At 33.4% G+C, this 26075-nt stretch overlaps 3 protein-coding genes across 8 annotated transcripts; 2 read left to right on the top strand and 1 right to left on the bottom strand.

The window, feature by feature from the left end:
- Window positions 1-1305: 1305 nt before the first annotated feature.
- On the top strand, window positions 1306-3065 carry LOC18611983 (Eukaryotic aspartyl protease family protein). The gene has a single exon (XM_007048523.3). It carries the CDS (start codon window positions 1605-1607, stop codon window positions 2928-2930), a length of 1326 nt encoding a protein of 441 aa, XP_007048585.3. The 5' UTR covers window positions 1306-1604; the 3' UTR covers window positions 2931-3065.
- A 1827-nt stretch (window positions 3066-4892) lies between these two features.
- On the bottom strand, window positions 4893-7430 carry LOC18611982 (uncharacterized). Its single transcript, XM_007048522.3, has 2 exons — window positions 6950-7430; window positions 4893-5528 (listed from the first exon to the last, which is right to left on the bottom strand). The coding sequence occupies exons 1-2, from the start codon at window positions 7146-7148 to the stop codon at window positions 5209-5211; spliced, it is 519 nt and encodes a 172-aa protein (XP_007048584.3). The 5' UTR covers window positions 7149-7430; the 3' UTR covers window positions 4893-5208.
- Window positions 7431-11901: 4471 nt separating this feature from the next.
- On the top strand, window positions 11902-26064 carry LOC18611980 (protein HESO1-like). Of its 6 annotated transcripts, none has more exons than XM_088807049.1 (11): window positions 11902-12222; window positions 12447-12543; window positions 13166-13354; window positions 15214-15390; window positions 17367-17551; window positions 20583-20678; window positions 21895-21940; window positions 23706-23812; window positions 23978-24079; window positions 24176-24878; window positions 24936-25661. In XM_088807049.1, exons 2-11 carry the CDS (start codon window positions 12525-12527, stop codon window positions 25049-25051), a joined length of 1740 nt encoding a protein of 579 aa, XP_088663175.1. In that variant the 5' UTR covers window positions 11902-12222; window positions 12447-12524; the 3' UTR covers window positions 25052-25661. The 6 variants fall into 6 exon arrangements, with proteins under 6 accessions (XP_088663175.1, XP_017978443.2, XP_017978433.2 ...); XM_018122944.2 differs by adding an exon at window positions 25924-26064 and having other exon boundaries at window positions 11905-12222; window positions 24176-25075; XM_018122934.2 differs by having other exon boundaries at window positions 11908-12098; window positions 12176-12222; window positions 24176-25661.
- The last annotated feature ends 11 nt before the right edge of the window (window positions 26065-26075 follow it).

The following is a 26075-nucleotide window of genomic DNA, read 5'->3' as shown; positions in this document are numbered from 1 at the left end:
ATATCCTTAAAACCTAGCGTTAGACCAAGCAAACAAGCACTAGGAATTTACTAATAGTTGTCTTTTTCTTTTCTAACTTCTAATTAACCAATTAATAGTAACACAATTCGTACTTAATTTTCGATCCGTCTACTACGTCAAGTAATCTTCCTTAATTCTATTTTCAAAAGACAAGCCCATACGACAATGTTTGATATAAGATAGTTTATGTGATTTATTCATCGTGATTAAATTATGTTTAGTAGTAACTTAAGAATTTTATATGATAGTGATTTTAAATCATTGAAAATGATTAGATCACCATTTTGTGGGTGATCTGAATCCTATTTAAAAAGGTGAAAAAGTTTTATCACCGAGGAGTGATTTTTTGAATTATTTTTATAACAAAGGTACCCTCATAATAGTGCACACGAAAACACGTTTCTTTTTAAAATTTTAAATTTTTTAAGAAAATCTTCACGTTTTAATTAATTCAATTACAAAATAACATAAGTAACACGTAAATAATTTTAATCAGATGTTTTAGAAAATTATACTCATTAAAACTTATTCGTAGCTTATGTGATGTTAGCTATTTCAAACCAAACCAAAAAAGAAAACAAAAAAGGGGTGAATAAAGTAAAGGTAAACAATTTATCTCACCTAACTGAATTAGGACCATCGAACCAACTTGATTCCAACAATACGTAAATTAGTAAAAAAGTTAGCCCACCAACCACTGCAACGACAAACCCTTCCAATTCTCTAAACCAGTCATCACAGACACAGACAAGCCACTTAAAATAATACAAAGAGCAATATTTTGATTAGAAACATAAGGTACTCCGCCAGAAGGATTATAATATCTAAACGTTAGAAACCACCCTCACCTCCGGTTGGTCCATACATGCACGCACTTTATTAGTCTCCAAGCAGACATTGCAACTATATATAATTAAGATCAAATTTGGAGATGATTAGGGCAACATTAATTATCGGAAGGAAAATACTAATGTTACGAATGATGTTTGTGTAGTTAAAACCAATAATTAACTTTCACATGTGCAAAAGCGGAGAGACTTATTCTTCTTGGAATTATAAAATTAATTCTAAGATCAAATCTAAACTCATGATTAATTGTCAAAGTGGTCAGTGAGACAAGGAATATTATTTGTTTTAGGTTATCGTACAGTCCAAAGATAGTTAACCAAACTCCTGAGGGACGAGCTTAAGCAAAGCGTATGTGCTTACAATTGCTTTCTCACAAAAAGATTGCTACATATATGTTTGTTTTCGATTCCCCCAAATATCCCCAACCACCATGAAAAGTCTTTGGCCTCTAGTTTCGCAGCTGCGGTGATATCTCAACCTCCATGTACAAGTTGGCATGTCTCACTTCTCACTTTAGCCTACATCTTCTCCTCTAAGCTCCACTCGACAGTCGTTATCTGTTTTCCCCTACATCTACTCCTCCATTTTTGTTTATCAAGTTACATGCCTTTACTGTGTGTTATTGTTATGTAAAGACCATTTCCACTGTAGAATCCTATATAAGCTTCATCTTACCAACCACCTTCGATTCACATCTGATCACCCAATTCGATTCTTTCCAATTAGATTTACATATGGCTTCACTATATTCTTTGCTATGTGTGGCATTTCTAACACTAGAAATAGTTGCGTTGTATGTTTCGCCAGCAGTTTCCACGTCGAGGGGAGCATTAGAGCACCGGAGGCTCCAAAACGGGTTCAGGGTAACGCTCAGGCATGTTGATTCAGGCAAGAACTTAACCAAATGGGAGCGAATCCAGCGCGGGGTAAAGCGTGGGAATCACAGGCTGCAGAGGTTGAATGCTATGGTTTTGGCAGCAACTGATGCATCTGAACTTCAAGCGCCTATTACAGCAGGGAATGGCGAGTTCCTGATGGACTTAGCGATTGGGACGCCACCGGAGAGTTACTCTGCAATCTTGGACACGGGGAGTGATTTAATATGGACTCAGTGCAAGCCTTGCTCTCAATGCTTTGATCAACCTACCCCGATCTTTGACCCCAAAAAATCTTCTAGTTTCTCCAAGTTATCATGCTCCAGCCACCTATGCTCAGCACTACCCCAATCAGCTTGCAGTGATGGATGTGAGTATCTCTATACGTATGGCGACTATTCCTCCACGCAAGGGGTCATGGCAGTCGAAACCTTCACATTCGGCAAGGTTTCTGTTCCAAATATTGGATTCGGGTGCGGAGGAGATAACCAGGGAGATGGGTTTACACAAGGTGCGGGCCTGGTGGGGCTTGGTCGTGGACCCGTGTCGCTAGTCTCGCAGCTAAAACAGGGCAAGTTCTCTTATTGCCTAACGTCCATTGATGACACCAAAAAAAGCACACTTTTGATGGGGTCTATAGCAAGAGTGAATAGAACATTAGGAGCAATCAAGACCACCCCATTGATACAAAACCCAACACAGCCATCTTTTTACTATCTTTCACTCCAAGGGATTACCGTTGGAGACACTCGCTTGCCTATCAAGAAATCCACTTTCGCACTCGAAGATGATGGCACTGGCGGCGTAATCATAGACTCTGGCACAACCATTACGTATCTAGAAGAAAGGGCTTTCGACCTGGTCAAAAAAGAATTCATCTCTCAAATGAAGCTTTCCGAGGACACTTCGGGTTCAACCGGGCTCGAGCTTTGCTTCACCTTGCCATCAGGTTCGACGGATGTAGAAGTACCCAAGTTGATATTCCATTTCGAGGGAGCAGATTTAGATTTACCAGGGGAGAATTATATGATTGCTGACTCCAGCTCCGGATTGCTTTGCTTGGCAATGGGAAGTTCTAGTGGCATGTCCATCTTTGGCAACGTTCAACAGCAAAACATGTTGGTGCATCATGATCTTGAGAAGGAAACGTTGTCGTTCCAACATACACAATGCGACAAGTTATGAATTTAATTATTTCGTGGCCTTCATTTTCGCTTGTGTGTTAATTAATTTGTCATTTTATTTTTTGAATTTAATTGTTATAATTTCATACATGGTAGATCTATGTTTTAAATAAAAAACCAATAGTGTTTCTCTTGACATATTTGCCTATATTAGCCATCAAATCAATTAAGAACCAGATGATAAACGAGTTTGAAAGGAAAACAAAGGAGTCGCTATATTAGGCACATCTTTTGGCATTAATAATTGATAAACACAAGTACGGTAAATGGTGCGCAATTATGATACTGGCCTTTATTACCATTGTAAGCTTAATAAATAAAAAAGCCTCAAGTCATTAATAATTATAACATTATAAGTGAATTCAATTCATGTTTACAAAATTATTACGCCCTATTTGTTCTTTATTCGGAAAATCAGAGAGAGTGAAGGACAAAACCAATATCATATCCGACTTTAGGATAAAAAATTCACATAAAATAATAGTAACAGTACTCTTATATTATTTATAATCAAAGAAATAAGTAATTAGATAACAAAATGTAAAATTTGAGTTGGAAATTTCATATATTAAAACATTGCCATATAATTTGTTTATGGAATCGGACGACCGATATTAGAATAATCTCCAAGTATGGTGTGCATTAATTCTATAATGTCTCCTCAATTCATTCTATATCTGACTGAAGAAAGAAATTAGGGAGTTGAAGCTTAAAGAGATTGTTTTAGCTTTGATTTTTTCTTCTTTCCACTCCAATCTTCTCTCTCTCTATATTTTTCAATCTAAAAATCGAAACTTTGCTCCTTGATTAAGTCAGTGGCTTATCAATTGCTGCCTTGAAAAACTTTTGATGTAACTTAAATTTCATGATTTAATGGCTCCACCATTCAATCAGCTCCTTTTCTCTTGAGTTTTAAGTTATTTCATCTTCTTTTTCAGCTTCCAAATTCTTATGTCAGTTGCTGAGGCAAAAAATAGGAAAAAAAAAGAAGAAAATGGGTCTTTTTAGTTATTTTGATTTATGGGCTTTCAGTAGAAAATTATAACTTAATTAAGTTAAATTAGTAGCTTAATAATTGTTACTTTGAACAGCTTTTGATGTAATTTGTTTTCCTTTACATGCAAGTTCTTGCAGTCCTTGTCATGAGGCTAATGGCAATATAAAAGCTTTTGTTGTCTGTGAAGACATTTAAATCATGGAATGCACTTGTGCTAATAATCACAATCATTGCAATAATACACTACTTTCAACTGTGATTACTACTTCAAAATATATACTCAATCTACTTCCCACCATTTCCACCACAATTTTGCCTGCCATAGTTAAGTTTTTGTCAAGGAAACAAAATAAAAGTACGAGAATATATATATGTAAAATTTTTTATTGATGTAAACGAATATCTCTATTCATTATATTTTTAAAATTGTTGTTTTACATAATTTTTTGTTTTATATAAATGTAGAACAATTATAATTGCATTAATGAAGAAAATTTCATTTTCATCTATTTCGATTAAATGGTAGACATGTGCAAAGAAAGAACAATGAGAAGAAGACATAAGTGTGTACCAGGATGGTACGTGACCTACCAAAAACTTTAAGTTAATCATTAATTTTACATATATATAAGTAGGAAAATCTCTCCACTTTGCAAGAGGTGTTACTTTTTTATTTTAAAAGTATAAATCAATAAGTTTTTATATTGGATAGTTTTCTAAAAGTAATTAAAGAAATTAAAACTTCCAAAAAAAAAAACAGAAGAAAATACAATAATGAAAATTTTCGTATTTCTTGTTTTTTCTCCCTTATCTTTGTTTTTCTTCTATCAAAAGACTTAAATCTTTTTCACTCTGTTTGAAAAATATAGATTTATAGAAAAAATATGTAATACTTAATAATATTTTGATTAGAAAATATTTTTAAAAAAAAAGAAAAATAAAGGAGGGAAAAAACACACAAAAAAAAGTCAAAACCATTTTTATTTGTATAAAAAGTTCAGAATCTGTACGCATCCGAACATTTGAAACCCAGAATCAATTTAGTCCAACAAACCAACCATTAACCTAACACAAGCCCACCATTGCAATTTGCAAGGCAAGGCCTAATTATAAAGCAATCAACTCCCAAATTGCAGCAGGTTAATCAATTTAGCCAACACAATTTGGCAAGTAGAAGAACTCAAAAGGACCTCTCGCCTTTGAGGCTCAAAAGCCCTTTGGGCTATGCAACATAAAGCCAAAATTTTTCAACATTTTATACAAGTGGAAGAGGAAGAATATCTTATGAAGTATTATGTAGTCTTTTGCTATCTTTCCACCCAAGTTCACGAGCCCGTTTCTTCCACAAGGCTGTAAGCTTAAGCTCCTCTTCTAGCTCTGCTTCAGCCCTTTGCCTGCCTTCCTCACAAGTTTCTACTCCTACGTAGCACTTTTCTGCCATTTTCCGGTAGTATGAGGATGCTCTTTTCATATACTTTCTTTGTGCACTGGTGCGCTCCAAGGTTTCATTGCTCACAATCTTCTGTAATGCAATCTCCTCTGACAGTAAATCTACGATGTCCTTCTTAAGTGCTTTTACGTCTGGGCTATGTTTACCACAATCTGCATAATGAAGAAAATCATTTGAACAGAAAGAAAGACTAGGATAAAAGGAATGGGATTCGGATACTATCAATCCCTAACGTCTAATACTTCCAGTGAGGCAGTGAGTTTAAGTCTGGATTTCCAACAAGAAAAGTTGAGAATGTGGCTTGTATGAACAGCTATTTTGACTAAAGATCGGGTTTTGAGGTACTATGATGAAGTTCAATTTTGACCTGTCCTGTTTAAAGGCAACAAACGGAAATGTTCTAGCAAGTGTTCTGGGGTGAAATTTTCCCCGACTTCAAATCTACGAAACCCCGGCCAACGGAGCAAGAATGCTATCACCTAGAAAACTTGAGTTGAGGCAGATGTACTGACCAGAGTATGTGCTCTTGAGTAATCCTGCAAGAATAATAAAGACACATTTTTTTCTTTTTGAAAATTAAATAGCAGCTTTCATTAAACCTGGGGGAATGAAAGGGTTCCCACCGGTAAGGGGGTCTTAGGGAAAATTATTGTCACTCAATTGAAGCGTGAGTTAAATGTTCATCTACATCCCTGGTTTTAAAGATATTTCCTAAATTAAATGCAGTACAGCAGCATTATTTCTTTGTCAAAGATCTAATGCAGCTTAAATCATGTACCTATGAGGCTATTCAAAATTTCTCCTTGGAGATATCAATCCAAGGGAAAGCCAAGACTAGCTCCAATTGCAAATTTAATAACCAGTCTGCAGTAAGTAAACAGAATACGGCGGCCACCATTACCCTGGCCACATAACCAGAAGAAACAGGGCAATAAACCCAGAATGATAATATTTTCTACAGTATGAAAGTATTTGAACTTAGAGAATTGGCTTTATCAAAAGGATATTTCAACATCAAGGACTCTTAATGTCATGACTTAGAAGCGCCGAGCGGTCCCAATAGCTTGCGGTTAATGATTGTAACCTTGATCTAGGCTTCAGTTTATAATACCAAGCCTAGCCCATAATGCTGCCTAACTTGAAAATAAGCCATTATCTAACTAACCAGGTTAATTGTTATTTATAGCCTAACATGCCATAAAACTGGATAACTGACTGCCTATACTCAATGCCTATTCAACAGACAACAGACTGATATGGTTTCCACTCCATTAATGGCAACAAATTCATCCCATCATTCTGCCAATATTTATGCTTTACAAAAGTAGAATAGCATTTCCGGATGTAGTCACAAGCCTATGGGATAGATTGAAACACGGGAAAGGCATACAAATTCAGAGCATAAAAACAAATCTCACCAAAATAGCAACTCACATAATCAATACCATTTTTTCAAGGACTAGACGTATATAAACCAGAAAAGGAAAACGCTTCACATGAAAATTAATGGCTTGCCATTTCTGAAACGTTTTCAGTTTTCAAACAGTTAGTGGAAGGCAAAACTCTGACTAACCTGGTGGTGATACAGAGTCTGTCTTGGAAGAGCAATCACAAAAACAAGGTGGACAAGACGCCCGAGCTGTTGACTTGTTCTTCAAACCTATGAACAGTGTTGGACCAACAACGTAACCAACCAGACATACACAAACAAAAGCAAAGGCAAACCTTAAAACACCCTTGCACCGAAACTTTCGCTCTGGACTATGAGCCATCTATGTTAATTCCCCTCTTACAACAAAACACAGATTTACTGAGACCATTTCAAGATCTGAGGTCAAAGACTGCAGTCTTAGACTTGAGGAGACATTGGTTCTGTTTTTTGGGAAATTAAAGAAGACCCAGATCCCTATATTAACAGTCTCATAATCTTATAAGAGTTGTAAGTTTGTTTAACTACTTACTTAGTACTTGTGAAAACGAAATTCAGTAACATTAAAACTAAAACTAAAAAATAAATTGAAAATTCTCCGTTCCATTTTGAATTTTCTTTAGTATCCTGTTTATAATTTTATATTACAAGTTTAAAGTGCACATTAAAGAAAAGAAAAAAAAAACAGATTTAAAATTTAAACTCTGATTTTTTTTATTAAGAATTTTTCACATTTACAAATCTATCATGATAACAATTTTTTAGACTTAATTTTGTCTAGTTTCTTATTCTAATTGAATGTCTATCATTTCTAATTGATAGACTCTAACTCTAACTTATCCTAATAAAAACAATTTTTAATAGATATTAACAAAGAAATATTACTTTGCAACCATACTCCAGTGGTACCACCCCATACAAGTGATAAAGGACAAATGGCATCTCCTCCCCCTAAACCCTTCCAATTCAGAAAAGGTAAACATCATCGCTGAATTGATTTGCAAAATGCAGGGTTGCTGAATTTAGATGGAACGTACTTTTCAAATAAAATTGATTCTTGAAGCATTCCAGTGGTAAATTTAATTTACTTTACCAATTGCAACTTGATTAGGTTCACAAGATTGGTAAATAGCTTACATTTCACCTAATTTAAGGTACATGTTTCAGTTTCATGCACAAGTTTCTTCTTTACGCTTAAGCTTTTTGATTCAAGTTGCACGTTGTTCCAACTGTGTAGCCTTTTTCATTGGTTTATTCTCTTCAGCATTTCGGGTGGTTTAAGTCTTAAGGGTCCAACTAGTGACTTTAATAGTTAAAAAGTAACCATATAAGATCATATATTTATATATGTCAAATTTTATATATATAATAATAATAATAAAATAAAATTTGAAAGGTGGCTACCAGCCCTCTCATCACCACCTTCGGTCCGTCTCTGAGTCCAACCAAGACATTTTTTATGATATTAGTCTAGGGGCATGAAACGTAAGAGTTTCATGCAGAGGACCAAGATTTTGGTAATCAATTGTTTAGTCCCTGAATTTCACTTCCATGATAGATTCTCAAAAAGGCTAAATGACTAACTTCAGCAAGTAGCAACCAACTAATACTTGAATGCACAGTTCTCTGGTCATTAGTCCATCTTTGTTACGATCATTTTGTGTATTTGTGTTGATATGGTGTACACGTGCAAACCTTTTAGATGAAGCTACTTAAATGTACATATTGGTTGCTTGTAGGACTAAAACCTTATCCTGATGGTAGAAAAATGTGGAAAACAAAACTACAAATCTTGTAACAAAAAAGTATATATATAAATATAAGACATGTAAGGAGAAATTTTGTGTTTGTTCACTTGGCGTGCAAGAGGCAGATCAAAGCTATGATAGCAGAAAGTGATAAGATACTAGTAGTAACCATTAAGACTCCATGAATGCTATTGAAGATGAAATACTGACTTCTCCAGGTGTGAAACTATGACTTACAAGGGGATTAGTGGGATAGTTTGGCTGCAAATTGGGGTAAAATTAAACTCTTTTTTTTTAGAGGAAAAAAAAAAAAAAAGACAAAAGAGTGACAAAGACACAGCACCCAGATGACATGTTAAATTGCATAATTGCTTCGTGAGGGAGTGAAGGAAATTAGGAAACATAGAGCAGCACTAAGGCACAAGCAACCTGTCCAAGTAAATCAACCTACAATTTTTTAAGTCTTCTCTCCCCTCTATATTTCCTTCCAACTCTTCACCTACCATGATGAGTTAGAGTCCCATACTCACTTCTCCAAATTAATGGGGTGGTTTCACTCCCTCCTCTCCCCGTTCAAGAAGCTCTGGGATCGCCTCCATTCAAGCCAGAGAAGGGGTAAATCTTCACTCTGTCTCTCACTCTCTGCCCACAGTTCTGTATCAATGATCAACTCTCTGTTTCTCATGATCATCATGCTTTGATTTTAAATCATGTAATAGCATTTTGCATTGTCTTATATGGAATCGTTTTCAAGCTAATTGAGCCTTCTTTGTTGGCATTGTTCTGCTGCAGGAAGGGGAATATATATCCTTTACAAGGATGTCAAGTCCTGCCCATGTGAGGATGTGCATGTGCTGTGGTCAATACTGGTGCAGTCACAAACCGCTGCTTTGCCATCAAAAAGAAGTGAAGCCTCAATTTCCCCAGAGTAAACCATGACTGTGAATAAGAAAGTTTCCCTTTGCGTACATATGATCATATATGCAATTACACCCTTACACTCCCCTGTTTTCAGTTCATATCAGTTCTGTACTTAGATTTTATATACAGGCAAGCTTAACTTATTTGGCTGGATCAGCTCTTCTTCTTTTTACCATTCTTGCTTTAGTATTGCTCATTGCAGCAAAGTTGAAGAACTTATAATCTTGACAAAGAATGAGAATCTGAATGAAGTTATGACCCATTTGATTTGAATTTGTTTATGCCCAATCCGTCCATTATCCATTTCCATGGATGAGGCTCAACCTTCCATATGTACAATCCAAGATCCAATAAATCTTCGTATATACTAAAAAGAATTTGATTAAGAGAAAAGACAGTGATTAAAACCAAAATTATTGAAATTAGAATGTGAGAGTTGCTTTAGTTTGGATTTTGATTGAGACTTTGTTGTCAACATGTAATGATAAACTTGAAGTGTACGTATGACGGACAAACAAAGTTAAAAAATGGGAGCAGTGATGAAACAAATCAACAAAGATTACTGTCGTAATAAATTAAATCAGATTCGGCATAATATTTTAAAAAATTTTAAATTATTTAAGAAATTTTAAATAAAATTTTATTTTTTATTATATTCAATAAATTCATGTACTTTTATTTTGTATCAAATATACCTTATAACTAAAGTTGACTAATTATTATTTGTTAAAATATTACTTGTCATTTTATATCCACGCATATATATGTGGAATGTAAAAATATCACGTGATTGTGTCACATCAATATCTATTACGGCATGTTAACGTGCCACAACAACATCACATGACATAAAATGACAAGTGACATTTTGATTAAGAATAGTTAATTAATCATTAGTCATAAAAATTTATTTAGTGTAAAATAAAATTATAAGAGCATGAGTGAATGTAATAGAAAAATAAAAATTTATTTGAATTATTGTAAATAGTTTAGAAATTTTTTTTAGGTATTATTGTCAGGGGTCGGAATTTAAGTTCAACTTCGTACCACCTTAAACTTTAAAAATAGAATTTAAGTTAGCTTATAAATCATGGACCTTACGATCTTAAACTTTAAAAATAGAATTTAAGTTAGCTTATAAATCATGGGCTCATGTTGGTGGAAGACTCTATTTTTATATTCAAGACCCATCATATTTTTTACTGATATGAGATCCGTAACATTTTACTTTATCTAATTTTGTGAAGATCCGAGTTTATTTTGATATTTTGAAAATAGAGTTTAAGTCAGTCTATAAATCATGAGCACACGTTTTCAATTCCAAAGATATACATGATAGGTGGTAGAAGACTTATGATTATATAATCGAAACTTATCATATCTCTTATTAATGCGAGATCTATAACGTTATACCATTAGATTATTACTACATATTAATAATATACTCATTTTTAAATAGACATGAACAAGATATATACTAACCTAACAATATTAAAAATAACTATTAAACACTTTTTTATAAAATCAATATTAAGTAATATATAAGTTCCTATATGAGTTTCGTATTAAGAGATAAATGTTATTAGCTCAACGATGAAAGTGAAAAAATCTTATATTAAATAATAAAAAATTATAAAATAATAAAAATATTTTAATCAATGTATATTTTCTACAAAATAAGACAAAAAAAGAATTCGGTATCACATCTTTTAAAATTGATTGCATAGTTATTCATTAAACATTTCTCTCTTTCATAAATAATAGTTTTTTGGATCAAATATGTTTATTTTTAAAATTTTGATCAAAATTACACGAAAATCTATTAATTTTCGAAATAGACACTTTACTCTTAAAAAATATTTTCTACTAAACACGGAGATCCAATTATTAGTCAACCATCAATAATTTTGTCGACTTAAACAATGTGATAAAAGTAAAAAGATGATTTTATTTTTAATTAAGTTTTATTATATAATTTTATTTTTTTATTAATTAAGAAAAAAGCTCCTCATGGGGAGCATAGGAGCTCCCTTGGTGAGCCCCGATCGGGCTCCTTAAGGGAGCACCGGTGCTCCTTTTTGGGAGCCCCAAATCGAGCTTCTTAAGGGTGCACCGGTGCTCCCTTCCCTTGGGAGCACTGATCTAGTGCTCCCTTCCTTTGGGGAGCACCGATCACCGACCGATGTTTTTATTTATTTTTTAATTTTTAATTTTTATAATATAATAATAATTTTTTAAATTAAAAAAAATATTTTAATTTTTTTATAATTTTTGTTAAAGGTGTTTGTATTATTGCGGTGGAGTATGATTTCGAAAATTAATAAATTTTTATATAATTTCAATTAACACTTAAAGAAGATCAAGATATTTTATCTTAGTTTTTTTTAGATAAAAAATTACGTAGCTTTAGTTGGCTATATTTTTTTATTCTTTATTTTCAAATAACACAAATTGTGTTATTTTCATTTTTAAAAATTTTTCCTCAGTAGATAATTCATATAAGGAAAGCAGCCAGTCATGTGGTTGTAGGCGAGGCCGAGTACCACATTTTCTTAAACCGGAATAGAGCACCCTTTATCTTGATTTACGTCCTGCGCTTGCTTTTTCAAGCGAGCAGGAAAGGGGTAATCTCTCTCTCTGAAGGAATCATGTTTTTTTTTTCTGGGTTAATTTCTTTAATTGAGATCAATTTCCAACCTAGGGCTGGATTATTCATCGGTTGGACATAAATTTCCAAATTGAAATCGGGTAAAAAGGCTAGATTATCTCTCTCTCTCTCTCTCTCTCTCACTCGTATCTTTTCATTTGGCCAAATGAAAGCTCTTAATGCCCTTTAATTTCTTCGATATGAATAAAGTTTGATCAGTTTCTACTTGATTTTCGTTTCCTGTAATAATTTTATTCTCATTATATATATATGCCTTGGGAATTCTAGTTCTAACTTTGCTTTTGTTCTTTTTCTGTATCTGTAGGTGTTAATTGTAAATCAAATATTGGTATCTTGTTGGATAAAAGAGGCTATTGATCTCAGGAATATCGACCCTGAAACCATGACATTCAGCGCGAAGGGTGAGTGATCTACTCCTGGCTTTGAATGTGTTGTAACTTTTCTTATCACGCTATACCTAGTTGAAGACTTGTCATGGAACACTATGGGCTTAACATAGTCATCATCTTTGAACTTATGGGAAGAACACTTGATGATTGCGCAACGTGCATTTAGTTGAAAGACTTGTCTCATACTTTCTCTCTCACCTTTCTGCACCTCTCAATTTTCATCTTCTTGTGTCATGCCTCTGAAATATGTTTTACCTTGTATAACACCACTTAGTGAACTCTTTAGTGAATGCTTTGGGAACTTTTATGAACATTTTGGAGACGTTTATAGAGTTAGGAAGATGAGAACTTGTGAAACAGGAATCTTCTTTGGTAAAGCTTTTAACAGTTAGCAACATCTGACGAAAAACCTTGACTTAAATCATTCCTTTTGATGCTAATGACATTCTAAAGTAAATCTCTATTATGACCAAAACTTAGCTTTTGATTTACTTGAAATAAAATTACATACTGGGACTTTTGGCAGGTTCAAAATTTAACTTCGAGTTCATGATGATTATTTATTGCTCCCATTTGTCATGTTCATAATAATCGACTTTTGTAATTTGTCTGCTGCTTTAAATTTTTATTACAGTATTGCTAAAGAAAGCAAAGAAGCTTGAGGTGCAAGGCTTCGAGAAGAATAAAATTGCTTTGACTTGTGCCTCTAATCTTGATCAATTGCTTAATGAGGTTTACATCAGTCGTTTGCCAAAACAAATTGATTATGATAATCGAACAGATTTGGTTCGTATCTTCAATGCAATGGTGAAGGAAATTTATGGTAACTTTTCTGTTCTGAAGCAAAATTCTCTACTTTCTCTCTTTAGATAAGAATTAAAGGAAAAAGTTGTTAATAATGTCATTGAATTCATTCTTTTCAGAAATGTCTTTTTCTTATTCTCTGGATACAATTTTCTTTTTATTTTTTTTATAGCTTTCTAATTATGGGAGTCTCCACTTACCTCCACTTGGTTGCTGCAATTTATAGCAATCTCTGAAGCATACATTTATTATTTTTTACTTGTTAGTATCATCATGATAGGCTAGAGTTTGTTATGTTTCCTTCTATTTTAAATTTCAAGAGTACATTGACTAGTCTTCCAAGGAGAATTGTTCTTGTTCAATGCCAGAATTCTGTACCTTTTTCCCCATTTAGACATTATACTAGCGCTTGAACATGAAGCTTATTTTTTTAGATCTAAAGGTAAAGGTTGACTGTCAGCAATAGTTATGAAACTCAGGCCAAATATCTTCCCATTGATGGCACTAGGTCATTAATCCTAAGTTGTGTTTGGTATTTTATTAAGAATGTGATTGCTGGTAATATGATTGCTGGGAATGTGATTGTTGGGAAAATAATCTTGTATCATTTGGTATAACATGGGAAAGTGATGATTGTAAAGAATGTGATTGCATTGTAGTGTTTGGTTTAGAAGCACTTTACTGGGAGTGTAGGATAAATTTACAAAATTATCCTTCTGTGTGAAAATATAAAGTTTAATAACCTACGTTCTTTTTTAATGTAAATTTTTAATTTTTTTCAACTTTATTTCTTAAAGTAATAAATAATAGCATGGCAAAAATAACATAATTTTTGAATACTAATTATTTAAATATTAAAATATGTAAAATTATTAAATATTTGTTTTTAGTAAATTAATTAGTTAATTTTAAAGAATTAAATTAATTAATTTAAATTATTTTATAAAAATATTAGTTAATTAGTTAAATTGCCACATAATCCACCACTTTCTTTCTTTCATTTTCTTTTCTCTTTTTTCTTCCTGCACTCATCGTCCTTTGATTGGGCTCTTCTTTTTTTAACTATTTTTTCTCTTCTTCTTTGTTGCTCTCTGGTGATGGGCTCTTCTTCTTTTCTTTCTTTTTACTTCTCTCCTTCCTCCCCGCACTCTGGTGATGGGCTCTTCTTCTTTTCTTTCTTTTTTTCTCTCTTTCCTCCTTGCTCCCATCACCAGATTTAAATGGCGCCTCCCTTTCCTTCCCAGAGAGTTCAGCTCGGGGGGCTTTTTGTCATTTTGATCCACTTTACTATCCCTCAGTCATGGGAAAGTAACATTCCTTCCAATCCAAGAGGGAATCACCTTCCTTCCCATGGTTGCAATCTGATACCCATGTAAAGCTACATTCCTAACAACTTCACATACCAAACAGTGCAAAGTCCTTCCCACCAATTAAAATCCCTATAAAGTGATCCACTCTCCATGTACCAAACATCTCCTAATAGTTAGGCTATACTGAACATAAACTGTTTTCCATTTTCTAGTGCTTTAAAGGATTGCATAACTTACAAATGGATTAGGTTCAATTCCTATTAAGTAATTTTTCGTGGTTTTGAAATTGATAAAAAGTTTGATAATGGGTCAAATCTAGTTTGTTGTCTAAGATCATACTGATTTTGGTTAAAACCAGCATATTTAATAGGTTATACATCACCATCTTGTCATTCAGCCAGCTCACATTGCCAAATGTGGGCACCTCAATCATCACTAAAATTGGCATTCCTTATGCCACATTTTCACAGTTAGAATGCCATCCATTCATCACCCAAAATATATTACTATAGTTTTGGGCCACTTTCATTAGTGATGGCAGTTCATGACTATTTATATTTTCTTTCAGGCAATCCTAATGGTTCTCCTGTTGTGGAGGGATTTGGATCTTTTGTAATGGGCATATTCAGTAGGGAAAGTGATCTAGACTTATCTATCAATTTTAGAGATAGTGCAGCCAAAATGCCTATAGAGAAGAAAATTCAGACCCTTCACAAGCTGGCACAAAAATTATATTCCATTCAAAGTAATTTCCCAACACTCATTCACCTTAAGTCCTTTTTTATTTCTGACTTATGATTTGAAATATTAGTTATGCTTTATGTTTTTTCTACTGCATAATTGTTTATATTATTATTATTATATATCACGTGCTTGTAGATGTTTGTATGGGTAATTGATTGCATAAGTTTCTGATAAATGATGACACACATTGCCATTTGACCGACACAGAAATGTAACTCTTACCACAAAGCTATTCAATATCAAAAGAAAAAAAAAGAAAGAATTGGCTAGCATGTTTGAAACCAAGGAATGCTTTTAGGAATTTCTTAAAATTGAAGTTTCATTTCATTCTAGTATATGAGTCAATAATAAGGCTAAAAGACTGATAGAATGTTGGAGTAGGGAACGTGGATTCAGAGGAGTTTTTCACTATTGAACTGAAACATAGTGTAACCTTCATTTTCAAAATTGAATAGTGAAAAGTTGGGACCTAAACGAAATGAAAGACCAGATGAGTAACTGCAAGAAAATTGTCAACTTCTCTTTACAGTGAGTATGAAAAAAATAAAAATAAATATATGAGATAATGAAGGTCAACATCCTCCAGTTTATTTCTTTCTGGCCCTTTTTACAAAGAACAAGGAAGGATGCAAATGATGTTGATGTCTGGGCTGCTAGCCATGTCTTTTGAGTTTCTTGCAGAATTACTGCATACATCTGGCACATTTGAAAGTAAGATTGATGCCTAATTTGGCCATGCTGCATTCAAATGGCTTTACTTTCGTGGAACATGTGTATACTAAAGTTGATATTATTGTTGGTTTGAATATGAGAGGAAGTGAGTAAATACTGAGGTGCTGCTAGAAGGGAAGAAAGAAAGTATTTGATTCTCAATCTAGGTTTAACACAACATTTTGTCTCCATGAGTCTTATTTCTCTAGATTTTAATTACTTTTTCTTTTTTAAAATAATAACTAAAAGAATTTAAGTAAAACTGAGTCCTAGGGATAGTTATTGGGCATTTTCTGATGGCATTAGCTGACCTTGGTCCAACTGCTACTGTGGCTTTTGCAAGTGCTAAATTTGCCCTCCTTGTGGCCAGATGGGAAGAAAAGGAGAATGAAGAGAGTTAAAAAAAAAAGAAAAGAAGAAAAGGAAAAAGAAATATAGAAAGTAAAAAAAAAAATTATGATTAAAATTAAATCATCATAACAAGTACAATTTATAAGTTCAATTGAATTAACAAAAAAGAAAGAGGGAAGAAAAGGAAAAAGAATGAGAGATAAAAGAAAAAAAAGAAAAAAGAAAGAGCAAAAATGAGTTTTTTATATAATTAATAGTTAATACAATGATAAAAAGTTGAAATCATAATAGTAATATTATAAATTTAACTAATGATAAACATAAAATATAAAATTTAAATCGCAAAATTTACCGTTTTAGAAATGATCAGAAATAAGATTGGAATTTTAGATTCTTTTTAGGGATAAATCAATATATAGAACACTTCAGTGTTTGTTGAAGTGAATTTTCAATGATCAAACAACATGCATTGGTGTTTTTATTTTCAAAAATAATTTTAATTTAAATTATTTTTCTTTTTAATAATTTTAGATCTAAACAAAATTCAATATAAGTTGTATGAGTTATTAATAACCAGTTTTTGTATATTATATCTTTTAATAACCACTTTAGTATTATATCTTTCTAAAAAATCTACAATGATTTACATTGTATTTTATTCAACCTTCCATTCATATTGAAAACATGTTGTTTCCTTATTCATGCATTTAAATACTGGTAAATGGACATATAATTGCCAACCTCCACTTCTTTGGAAGACAGAAAAATGAGCATTTAGTTTATGATAGTTGTTTTATCCTTATATTAGAGATGAAAATTGTTGGTTTTTGGAATTGAAGATGACCTTGAAAGATGTTTTATGATTTTTATGTCATGTACTTGAACTGTTCTCATTAGTATGCTTTATTGTTCTAGGGGGAGGTCATGTTAGTGGCATTCAGACAATCATGACTGCTAGGGTGCCGATTGTTAAAGTCATTGATCGTGGAACTGGGATTGAATGTGATGTCTCGGTTGAGAATAGGGATGGTATGGTAAAATCCCTGATTATTCGTGCAATTTCTACAATCGATGATAGGTTTCAAAAGCTTAGTTTTTTGGTGAGTCAGTTCAAATTTTTAGCCCCTCCTTTGCAGTTTTCAGCTTCATCTGCAAAGTGGTTGATACTTTTCATTTTTCTTTTTACGATGTCATTGAAAAAAAAAAAATCTTTTGCTGCGCCAGCAATTTATTTCAGTTTTCTTTTATGCATTATTGACTATTTTTGCTGCTTTCAAGAGGAAACAGTTCCTTTATTATTATTATTTTTTGTAATTGTTTCTCTAAAAAATGCCCGGTTCTAGTATGTTATTTTATTTCAATTTGATCTGAATTTAAGAGGTAAATTGCACCTTTTTTTGTCGAATTTTCTGCCAAATGTCAAATTAGTCGCTAAACTTCAAATTGCAATGATATCACCCCCTCTCCATATATTTTTTCCAGGAGAACAAATGAAACTTGGATTGATCAAGTCTGAATACCTTGTCTAAGTATCTCTTTAGAATTTTTTTGAAATTTTTATGATTATCATCATAAACTCTTATGTCAAATACTTTGTGGATTCTTACCACTCCTAGAGATTGTGCCATTTCCTGCCAAATTCTATAGCACAGCAACTGCCAAAAAAGAGGGGTTGGGGGGGCGGGGGGCGGGGGACTTCAGCATATAACACCTTGGATCTGCATCAGTGCAATGCTGATTCATCCAATCAACAATCTTATCCTAGTTCAACAAGAATCCTACTAATCTCACATTCATGAAGATCTGTTTGCTGTGATTTTGCTGATAAAACTATACAAACTAATGTTTTTCTTAACTTTTTCCATGGATTCCCAAGGTACTATTAACTACCGCTCTTTAATGATTTAATAAACTGGCTGCCTTCTCAAAGAGCAAACTGGAGAATAATTTATTTCTCATAATAGGTTAATTGTCAGATAATAATACCAAGCAGAACTAACAGTTCTGGTGATCTCAGAACTTTAGATGCTTTTATCTTTAATTTTCATTAGGTGCATCCTTTTAAACCATTCTGTCATAGTACGGAGATTCTATACTTGCTTCAAACTGCTGTATTCTTCCAATTACTCATTCTTTTAATTTCCAGCCCCCAAATTGTTAATGGGAGCAAATAGTGTTCCCATCAACCAGACCTCATCTTTTTTTGATGGAGGAGTTGCTCCATACTTCACAGGATATCCTGCCTGTATCCTCTGTGGTCTTAATGACAGTTTTCCACTGCTCCAATAATTTTGAATGCTGACAATCACTGACTGAACAAGCTGCAAGCTCTCACTTGTACGGAAACATTTAGTCCAGCTTGAAATGCTGCTAATTATCTTATCACTTTCAGTGATTAAGAGACTAGCTTTTTTTTTTTTTTTGAATGAAATGTTATCCTATGGGCATCATCTATGGAGAATATAGCATGGTTCATGTGCCCAGAGAAATGGGATGAGCTCCCTTTGATCTAGATCATGAAGGACATTGCATTCACCAATGACTTTTTGCAGTTTCCATGCCTTGGTAGCTTATCTGGGTGGAGAAGTCTGATCCCTTTGATCTTGATCATTAAGGACATTGCATTTACCAATGACTTTGCAGTGTACCATGCCTTAGTAGCTTATCTGGGTGGAGAAGTTTTGTATAAAACTCAACATCTATTTCTCTAAGGAATTTCTCTTCTGCTACTTTGATTTGTTGGTTCTCATATAGGATGACAATTTTACTCTGGCTCTTCTAGCTTTAAATGAATGAGGGAAAAATTAATTATTGTTGTTTCCTTCTTGAATCCTTCTGATTCCTGCCTTTTTCCTTAGGAAACTCTTGGTACTAGTAAGCTTGCTATGTTTTTGATACAATCTTTCCCTTTAATGACAAGGTTAGTCATTGCTGGAAAAGGAATCTTCTATTAGCTGTTGAACCACATCAAGCTTCTTTGCCTGATTAATTTATTATTAGCCTTCGAACCACATCAAGCTTCTTGTTTCAGGTTATATGATCAGATTTCAACTTTTTGACTAGGCCAAACATAGGCCATCCTCTAAATAGTATAAAACTTCCAAGTTCCAAACACGCTGTGTTAAATTAAGAAACTGCTAATATGCACCCAATAGTTAGAAAATCTAAGTACTTTCAAGTTGTAGCTATAACTTCAAATATAGTGACTGCAATAGGACTACTTTTCTCCTCTCTAATCCTGTTGACCCCTTTTTTCAATGTAAAGGATCATGTGAACTGTTTTTAATCTCTCAATGTTAATCGTTGATATCAAGCTGAAGTGAGATCAAAACGAGCATGAAAGGATACATCTCATATCATGTCTGGCCATTTGTGATTATTAATAAGAAAGTGACTAAATATTTGAACAAGAACTGGGTGAGAAAAAGGGATTATTTATTCTGTTAAATTAAAACTGTATGTGCACACTATGAGTCTTAATGATGCACGAAGAATTGTCTATTTGTTAACAATGACTGATGACAGGGTAGCATTAATTGCTAATTCAAATTACAGGATTGAAACTGCTAAAATTGAATAACTGGCAACTATTTTGGAATATGAGTGAAAATTATAACAGGAATGTTGCTGTTTCCTTAAAATTTATGTAGTTTGTTGAAGCTTATTAGAATTCCTAGTTACATAGTGTGGGGCACATTTAAATAAACGCTTTGTTGTGACTATAAACTTTCGTATTAGTGTGGAAGAACAACATAATTTTTCGTAATGGAGCATTAAAAATGGGTAAAATAGTGAAAAGAAGATTGTCTTTTGGCATTTGATATGTAGACATAATGCCATGGGCAATTTTCCCATTTGAAGTTTCAAAAGATAAATGTAATGTATGATGTTATTTGTACATGGTAGCATTATGAGAAGTGAGATGTGGCTTTGGGTGAAAAGATTTTCTGAAAAATCACTTCTGAAATTATTGATCATGTGGAGTCTGAGTAACATCTGGGTTAGTTTAATGTTCATTTCCCTTGAACTATTAAATTTATTTCTCTAGGATTTGTAAAATAGAGGGATTATTGAACACATCATAGAGCATGTGGGCAGAAAATTTATAATTTATTCTTTTTCCTTGTGCAGATGAAAGCTTGGGCCAAAGCACATGATATTAACAGTTCCAAAGAACGAACTCTGAACTCTTTATCATTAATTTCATTGGTTGCTTTTCATTTGCAGGTATTCAACCTTTTCAGATTTGCTGTCAATGCACTGTTGTCTTCCTAGTAAACAAAAATTGTCTATCAGATTAAATAATAGAACTTTAAGTCTTTTACTGTCAATGATATAATGATCAAAGGAACATTTCGAGTTTTGCATATCTAAAGTGTCAACAGGCTAAATGCATGGCTATCAATGATTTTACCCCAAAAGGGCAAGCTAGGTGTTAACAGTTGTGTTTCTTGAATCCACATATACATCAAATCCTTTTTCATAACTTCTGAGGGGAAGGGTATGTGGCAAGTGTTAAAAGTTTCTTTTATAACAAAATGAGCTTGGTTTTGGCTCATTTTTATTCTCATTGTGGATGTTAATTTTTAGAGACAGAAAGTGTTCTATATCATCTTACCTTCTCTATATCTACTCAAAGACCTGGGACCTTATACTTGACATGGTACCCCAGCCCAGGTTACTTGTTTCCTTGCTTCTTGTCTGTCATATTGTACCTTTTATTTATTGTTCACATGTTGAACCTATTTATTTTAGTTGTTAGTATTGGGCCTGCATGTCAGAAATTGAGTGAAATGATGTTATTCCACATTTTAAGTTTGAGTTTGTTATGGTCTTGTGTCCAAGTTGGGCCTTCGCACATATGACTGGTTGGTTTGAAGTTGAATGTTTGACATGTGAGACTCAGTTTTTATCATGAGCGGTTAGTAATGCAAAGACAAGAGGGTGACTGGTAAATAATGGGAAATCAAAACCCTCCATTTTTGACGGCACCCTGTCTTGCTCACTACTGGTGGGATTTTCCTTGTTTCTTGGTGGGAGGTCAATGTGCTCCCTAGTGCTTCTGGCTTCTAAATAGGTGGCTCAGTCATGAGAATAAAGAATTTATTACAACAAATCAAAACCAAAATCGGTAGATTCGTAGTTTACTTGAATGTAATCAGATGTTTTATCTCAAGCAGAACTTGGGAACTAAAACAAAATGCTGTAGATGTTAGTGTATATAACTAGGCAAACATGGTAATATTTGACAAATTCTTAGTTTTTGCTCCCCATAATGGAACAATATTTGACCATAATGTCTCTCCTCAAGCCAAGGCGCTATATATTGCACTTGGCTTTTTTTTTTTTTTTGTTAAAACTAGAAATAAGAATTTGATACTGTATTTCTTTCTAATATATTTCTTTTTTTTTTCTTTTTCCTTATCAATTTTTGGTCTTGCAGACTCGGAATCCTCCTATATTACCCCCATTTTCTGCTTTATTAAAAGGTGATTGCCTGGCAAATTATATATATGAGTATTATCTTACTTCTTAGCTTGTAGGTGCGGTATATAATCCATATCATAGACTAAAATTTCCTTCTCTTTTGGAAGAGAGTATTTTGTTTAGTCAAAAACACTTTGCAATCTTTTATTGTCGGAACCTCTATGTTCTTGTTTTACTAGTGGCAAATTTTGGGCTCTCATATTTTTGCATTATTGTCTTGTTTTTGATGTAACATTGGTTTCAACTTATTCTTCAATAAAAGCAGGGAGTGAACTGGCTGTAAAAGTTCAAACTCTTGAATTAGGAGTACGCTGAAACTAACAGGATAATATGACTATAATATTGTTTGATCATGTGCAGAAAGATTTATTGCGATTTTTAACATTATTAAGCAGTTAGGATTTTGGTGTTTTGGGAGTGTGGATTTGAAAAAAATTGTTATATCAACCCAATGAAACTAGGTGTTTAATTCTGTTACATCATATGATATATATACAGGCCTAGCATATATTAGCATTCGCACATTTGGTTTTTTGTCCATTCAGTTGGCTTTGTAGTAATCTTTCTTCCCCCCCCTATTCTCTCCTTTTGACATGCACAAAGATAGGTAATTCGTTGTAATGGATATGTCTATGCTATTTAGTTGTTATGGTTAAGCTGTTGCCTCCAAGTTATCAAGAGATAACATATTCGTTAGAATAACAAGAACTTGAATGCAGGAAATAGTTAAAAGTTCTTGAACTATTGAAAAAAAAATGCCTAAGTAGAATAGAATATCAAGTAGAATTCACTTGTCAACTCAACTAAATTAGCTATGAGAAATGGTCGAAGCTGGAATTATTCATCTCTTAATCACGTCAAAGAAAGAAAAAGTCTCACTGAAAAAAAGCAAGCTTTACAAAGCAATAAGAGAATGGTGGAAGCCTGGGTGTGGTGTGTTTGATAAACCGTTGAAAATTAAAAATTTCAATGATTTAATTTTTTCAATGCATTGATAATTCATTTTTAGAAACCACTTAATGGAAGATTTTCAATGAAAAATCTTAAGTAGTTAAAAGCTACTTAATGTATTCATCAATTTTATTTAGGAAAATTTTGTTATTTAATTATATTAATTTCTTTCCTTTTAACCATTTATGCTTTTCCTTTTCAACTTTTATCAATTTAAAATACTTAAAAAATCATATCTCTCTTTTACAAAATAATTCAATAAAAAATCTATTCAACATTTAATTTATAGTAGCATACCAAAAAACTTTTATATCATAAATTCAGTACTTAGATTTTTCAAATTTATTAATTCAGTATTTGATTTTTCAGTTTATCAAACAGTAAGTTAGCCAATATGCTGTTATGTACTATGAGTCGATAGTTACTCGTGTTTGCGTCCTAGTCACTGCTTGCTGTTTGGTCAACTGGAATAAGATTCTGAAGTATCTTATAAACCCTTTCCAATTTAAGTATGTAGTTGTTTATAACCTCAATTATTATTTGTGCGTGCTTGCATGTATATACTGGAGGGTGAGATGAATCTTTTTCCACTACTGCCAAAGATATATGTTGTCCTGTACTAGTTGCTGCACTTGTGAATAATTTTCAACACTTATTCTCTTACTATTTAACCTGTTTACTGACATCTCGTTTAGTTTATTTTCCTTTACCACATGCATTATTCTGTCATTATATGTAGCTATAACATTGCAAGTTAATTATATTTGTTGACTTTCTTGTTGCTTTGATTTTTAACTGGCCTTGGCAATGCTCCAGATGGAAGTGATCCTGCAGCTGTAATGAAAATTGTCCAAAATTACTTGAACTATGGTAAAAGGAATACAGAATCCTTGGCTGAGCTTTATGGTACTCTATTGATTAAGGTAAGGGCCATTGTAAGTTAGAAGATTTGCAAGTCAGGATTGAAAGGAAAAGCTTTCTAGTCTGCCACTGATATTATAACGGCATTTGCCCTTCACATGACACAAGATTTTTCCATTTCTCATAATGAATAGTGAGGGATTTAGCATTTCTTACCACTGCCGCAGCTTGCTTCAGTTGAAAAACTTTGGCAGAAAGGGCTTTGTGTTAGCTTGTGTGAAGGATCTTGGATATCTAAAGCTTGGGGTTCTCGGATTTGCTCTATGAGTGTAGGTCTTTATTATTTTGACTTTGTTTTATGGATATGATGTTCTGTTAGTTCTGTAAATTTGTTGAAATATATAATAACTATTTATTTATGGCAGGTTGAGGATTTCACAGATCAATCTCAAAATGTTGCTAGGGCAGTTGGAACAGAAGGATTTGGAAAAATACGTGGCTGCATCCGCCGTTCACTTCTCTACCTTAAGGCTTTTTCAGATGGCCAGATGCAGGGAACTAAGCTAAAAGAACTTCTGTTCGGTGGAGATACATTGTGCAGTGTTGGGGATAGTGTTGCTTCAAATCTGGATAAAAGTACAACTAAGCTTTCTGTTCCCAATGATTCTAATCAAATAAAGAGGATGAAATTAACAGAAAATCTAGGAGCAAAAAATCAAAGTAAAACTGAGGTTGTTGTTCATCATGGAACTCATCAAACAAAGAAGAGGCATTTTACAGGAGATCTGGATAAATCAGAGGGTGCAAAGCGAGCGAAAGGACCACAGCTTTCGGACAGGATGGTAGGAGTGCAGTTCATGGAAGGTGGTCGGAGAGAATGGAATAATTTTAGTGAAAATAGGGGTCATTTAACCACTCATTTTGCTGCACAAGTTCCTTATCTTAATCCTCTTTCTCATAGCTTAGATAGCTTGAGATGCCATGGTCCAGTCATGCTTCCTTCTTCTGCCCCAAACTTTACAAGTTTTCAAGGGATTGCACCACCTCTTGTTCCCCTGTTGAATTCTCTAGGTCTTAATGTGTCACAAGGGATTGCACCACCTCTTGTTCCCCTGTTGAATTCTCTAGGTCTAAATGTGTCACAAGGGATTGCACCACCTCTTGTTCCCCTGTTGAATTCTCTAGGTCTAAATGTGTCACTTTTTATGAACACACCTGCTCCAATGCCACATATTGGACCAATTCATGCGCAACATGCTCAGCAACAGCAACACACAGTACCATGGAGACCAAGGATGTAGGTTGTGTCCATCACTAGAAATCAAGTAAGTCTCCCTCCAGATGCTAGGTTACATGTAAATGCTTTAGAGACCATTGACTTGCAGGTAAAACTCCAGTTTGTTATAAATTTTAGTAGTCTTTTATTCCTAAATGCTCAAGATATTCTCAGTTTTCTTTTAACGAACAAAACAATTTCTGGTTTTGGACGTTCAAAGTTCTCTTTTAGATTTGTACAAATTTTTGTTTGATCTTGCCATTGCCCCCCTAAGCCCCAAACCTTCTTACCTGCCATTTGTTTCACCCATTTTCCTTTATCATTGAAAGATTCGCTGTGCTGACATGATGGTGTTGAGGGTTGAAAACCAAGTGATGTGGAATAAGGGTGTTTTTTTTCTGCTTCTGATATTAGGTCTAAGTGCATGATCTGCTGTACAATTGTTGAAATTATTTACAATTGTTGAAATTATTAACAATTTAATGTAGAATCAGAAACAACAATTTATGTCATGAGGAATTATCTCATGAGGAATCAACAATTGCTCCTGTGTTGAGTGATTGAGACAAAGACCCAGTTATTGGCTACCTTTCAAGTTGAGATCACGTTTTCCTGGGTTAACTCTTGGTTAAAAACTTTTTAATCTCATCTGTTTCAGCAACCTGTATTCAGGCTAGCTTTTGGATTTAGATTTCAAGATTCAAAGTGCATTTTGTGGCAATAGTTTTAAAGTTAGATTTGGATTTGGATCAAATCTATTAAAAATTTTACAAGAATGATGTTTGGATTTAGTTTCTTTATTATTATTTTTTTAATCTGTCAGATTTTGTCATTCTATTTCATGAATTTAGCCAAGTTGAATGGTGATTGATGTGTTGAGCTTGTATTCACTGCCAGATCACTTCACTTCATTGATGAGTTTGGGCTTTCAAACGATGGCTTGAGCTTTGTTTGTTTGATTGAATGTGCAATTAAACTCTAGCCGTGCTCCATACAAGGTAAAGTTTTGAGCTGTTCCAGAACAATTCGGCTTGGTTCACATTCTTACA

Source organism: Theobroma cacao, chromosome 1 (assembly GCF_053813885.1).
Source record: "Theobroma cacao isolate CCN51 chromosome 1, ASM5381388v1, whole genome shotgun sequence".
In the NCBI taxonomy this organism is placed as follows: domain Eukaryota; kingdom Viridiplantae; phylum Streptophyta; class Magnoliopsida; order Malvales; family Malvaceae; genus Theobroma; species Theobroma cacao.
The sequence above is the reverse complement of the archived record's forward strand: the minus strand, read 5'-3'. Positions and strand labels throughout refer to the sequence as shown.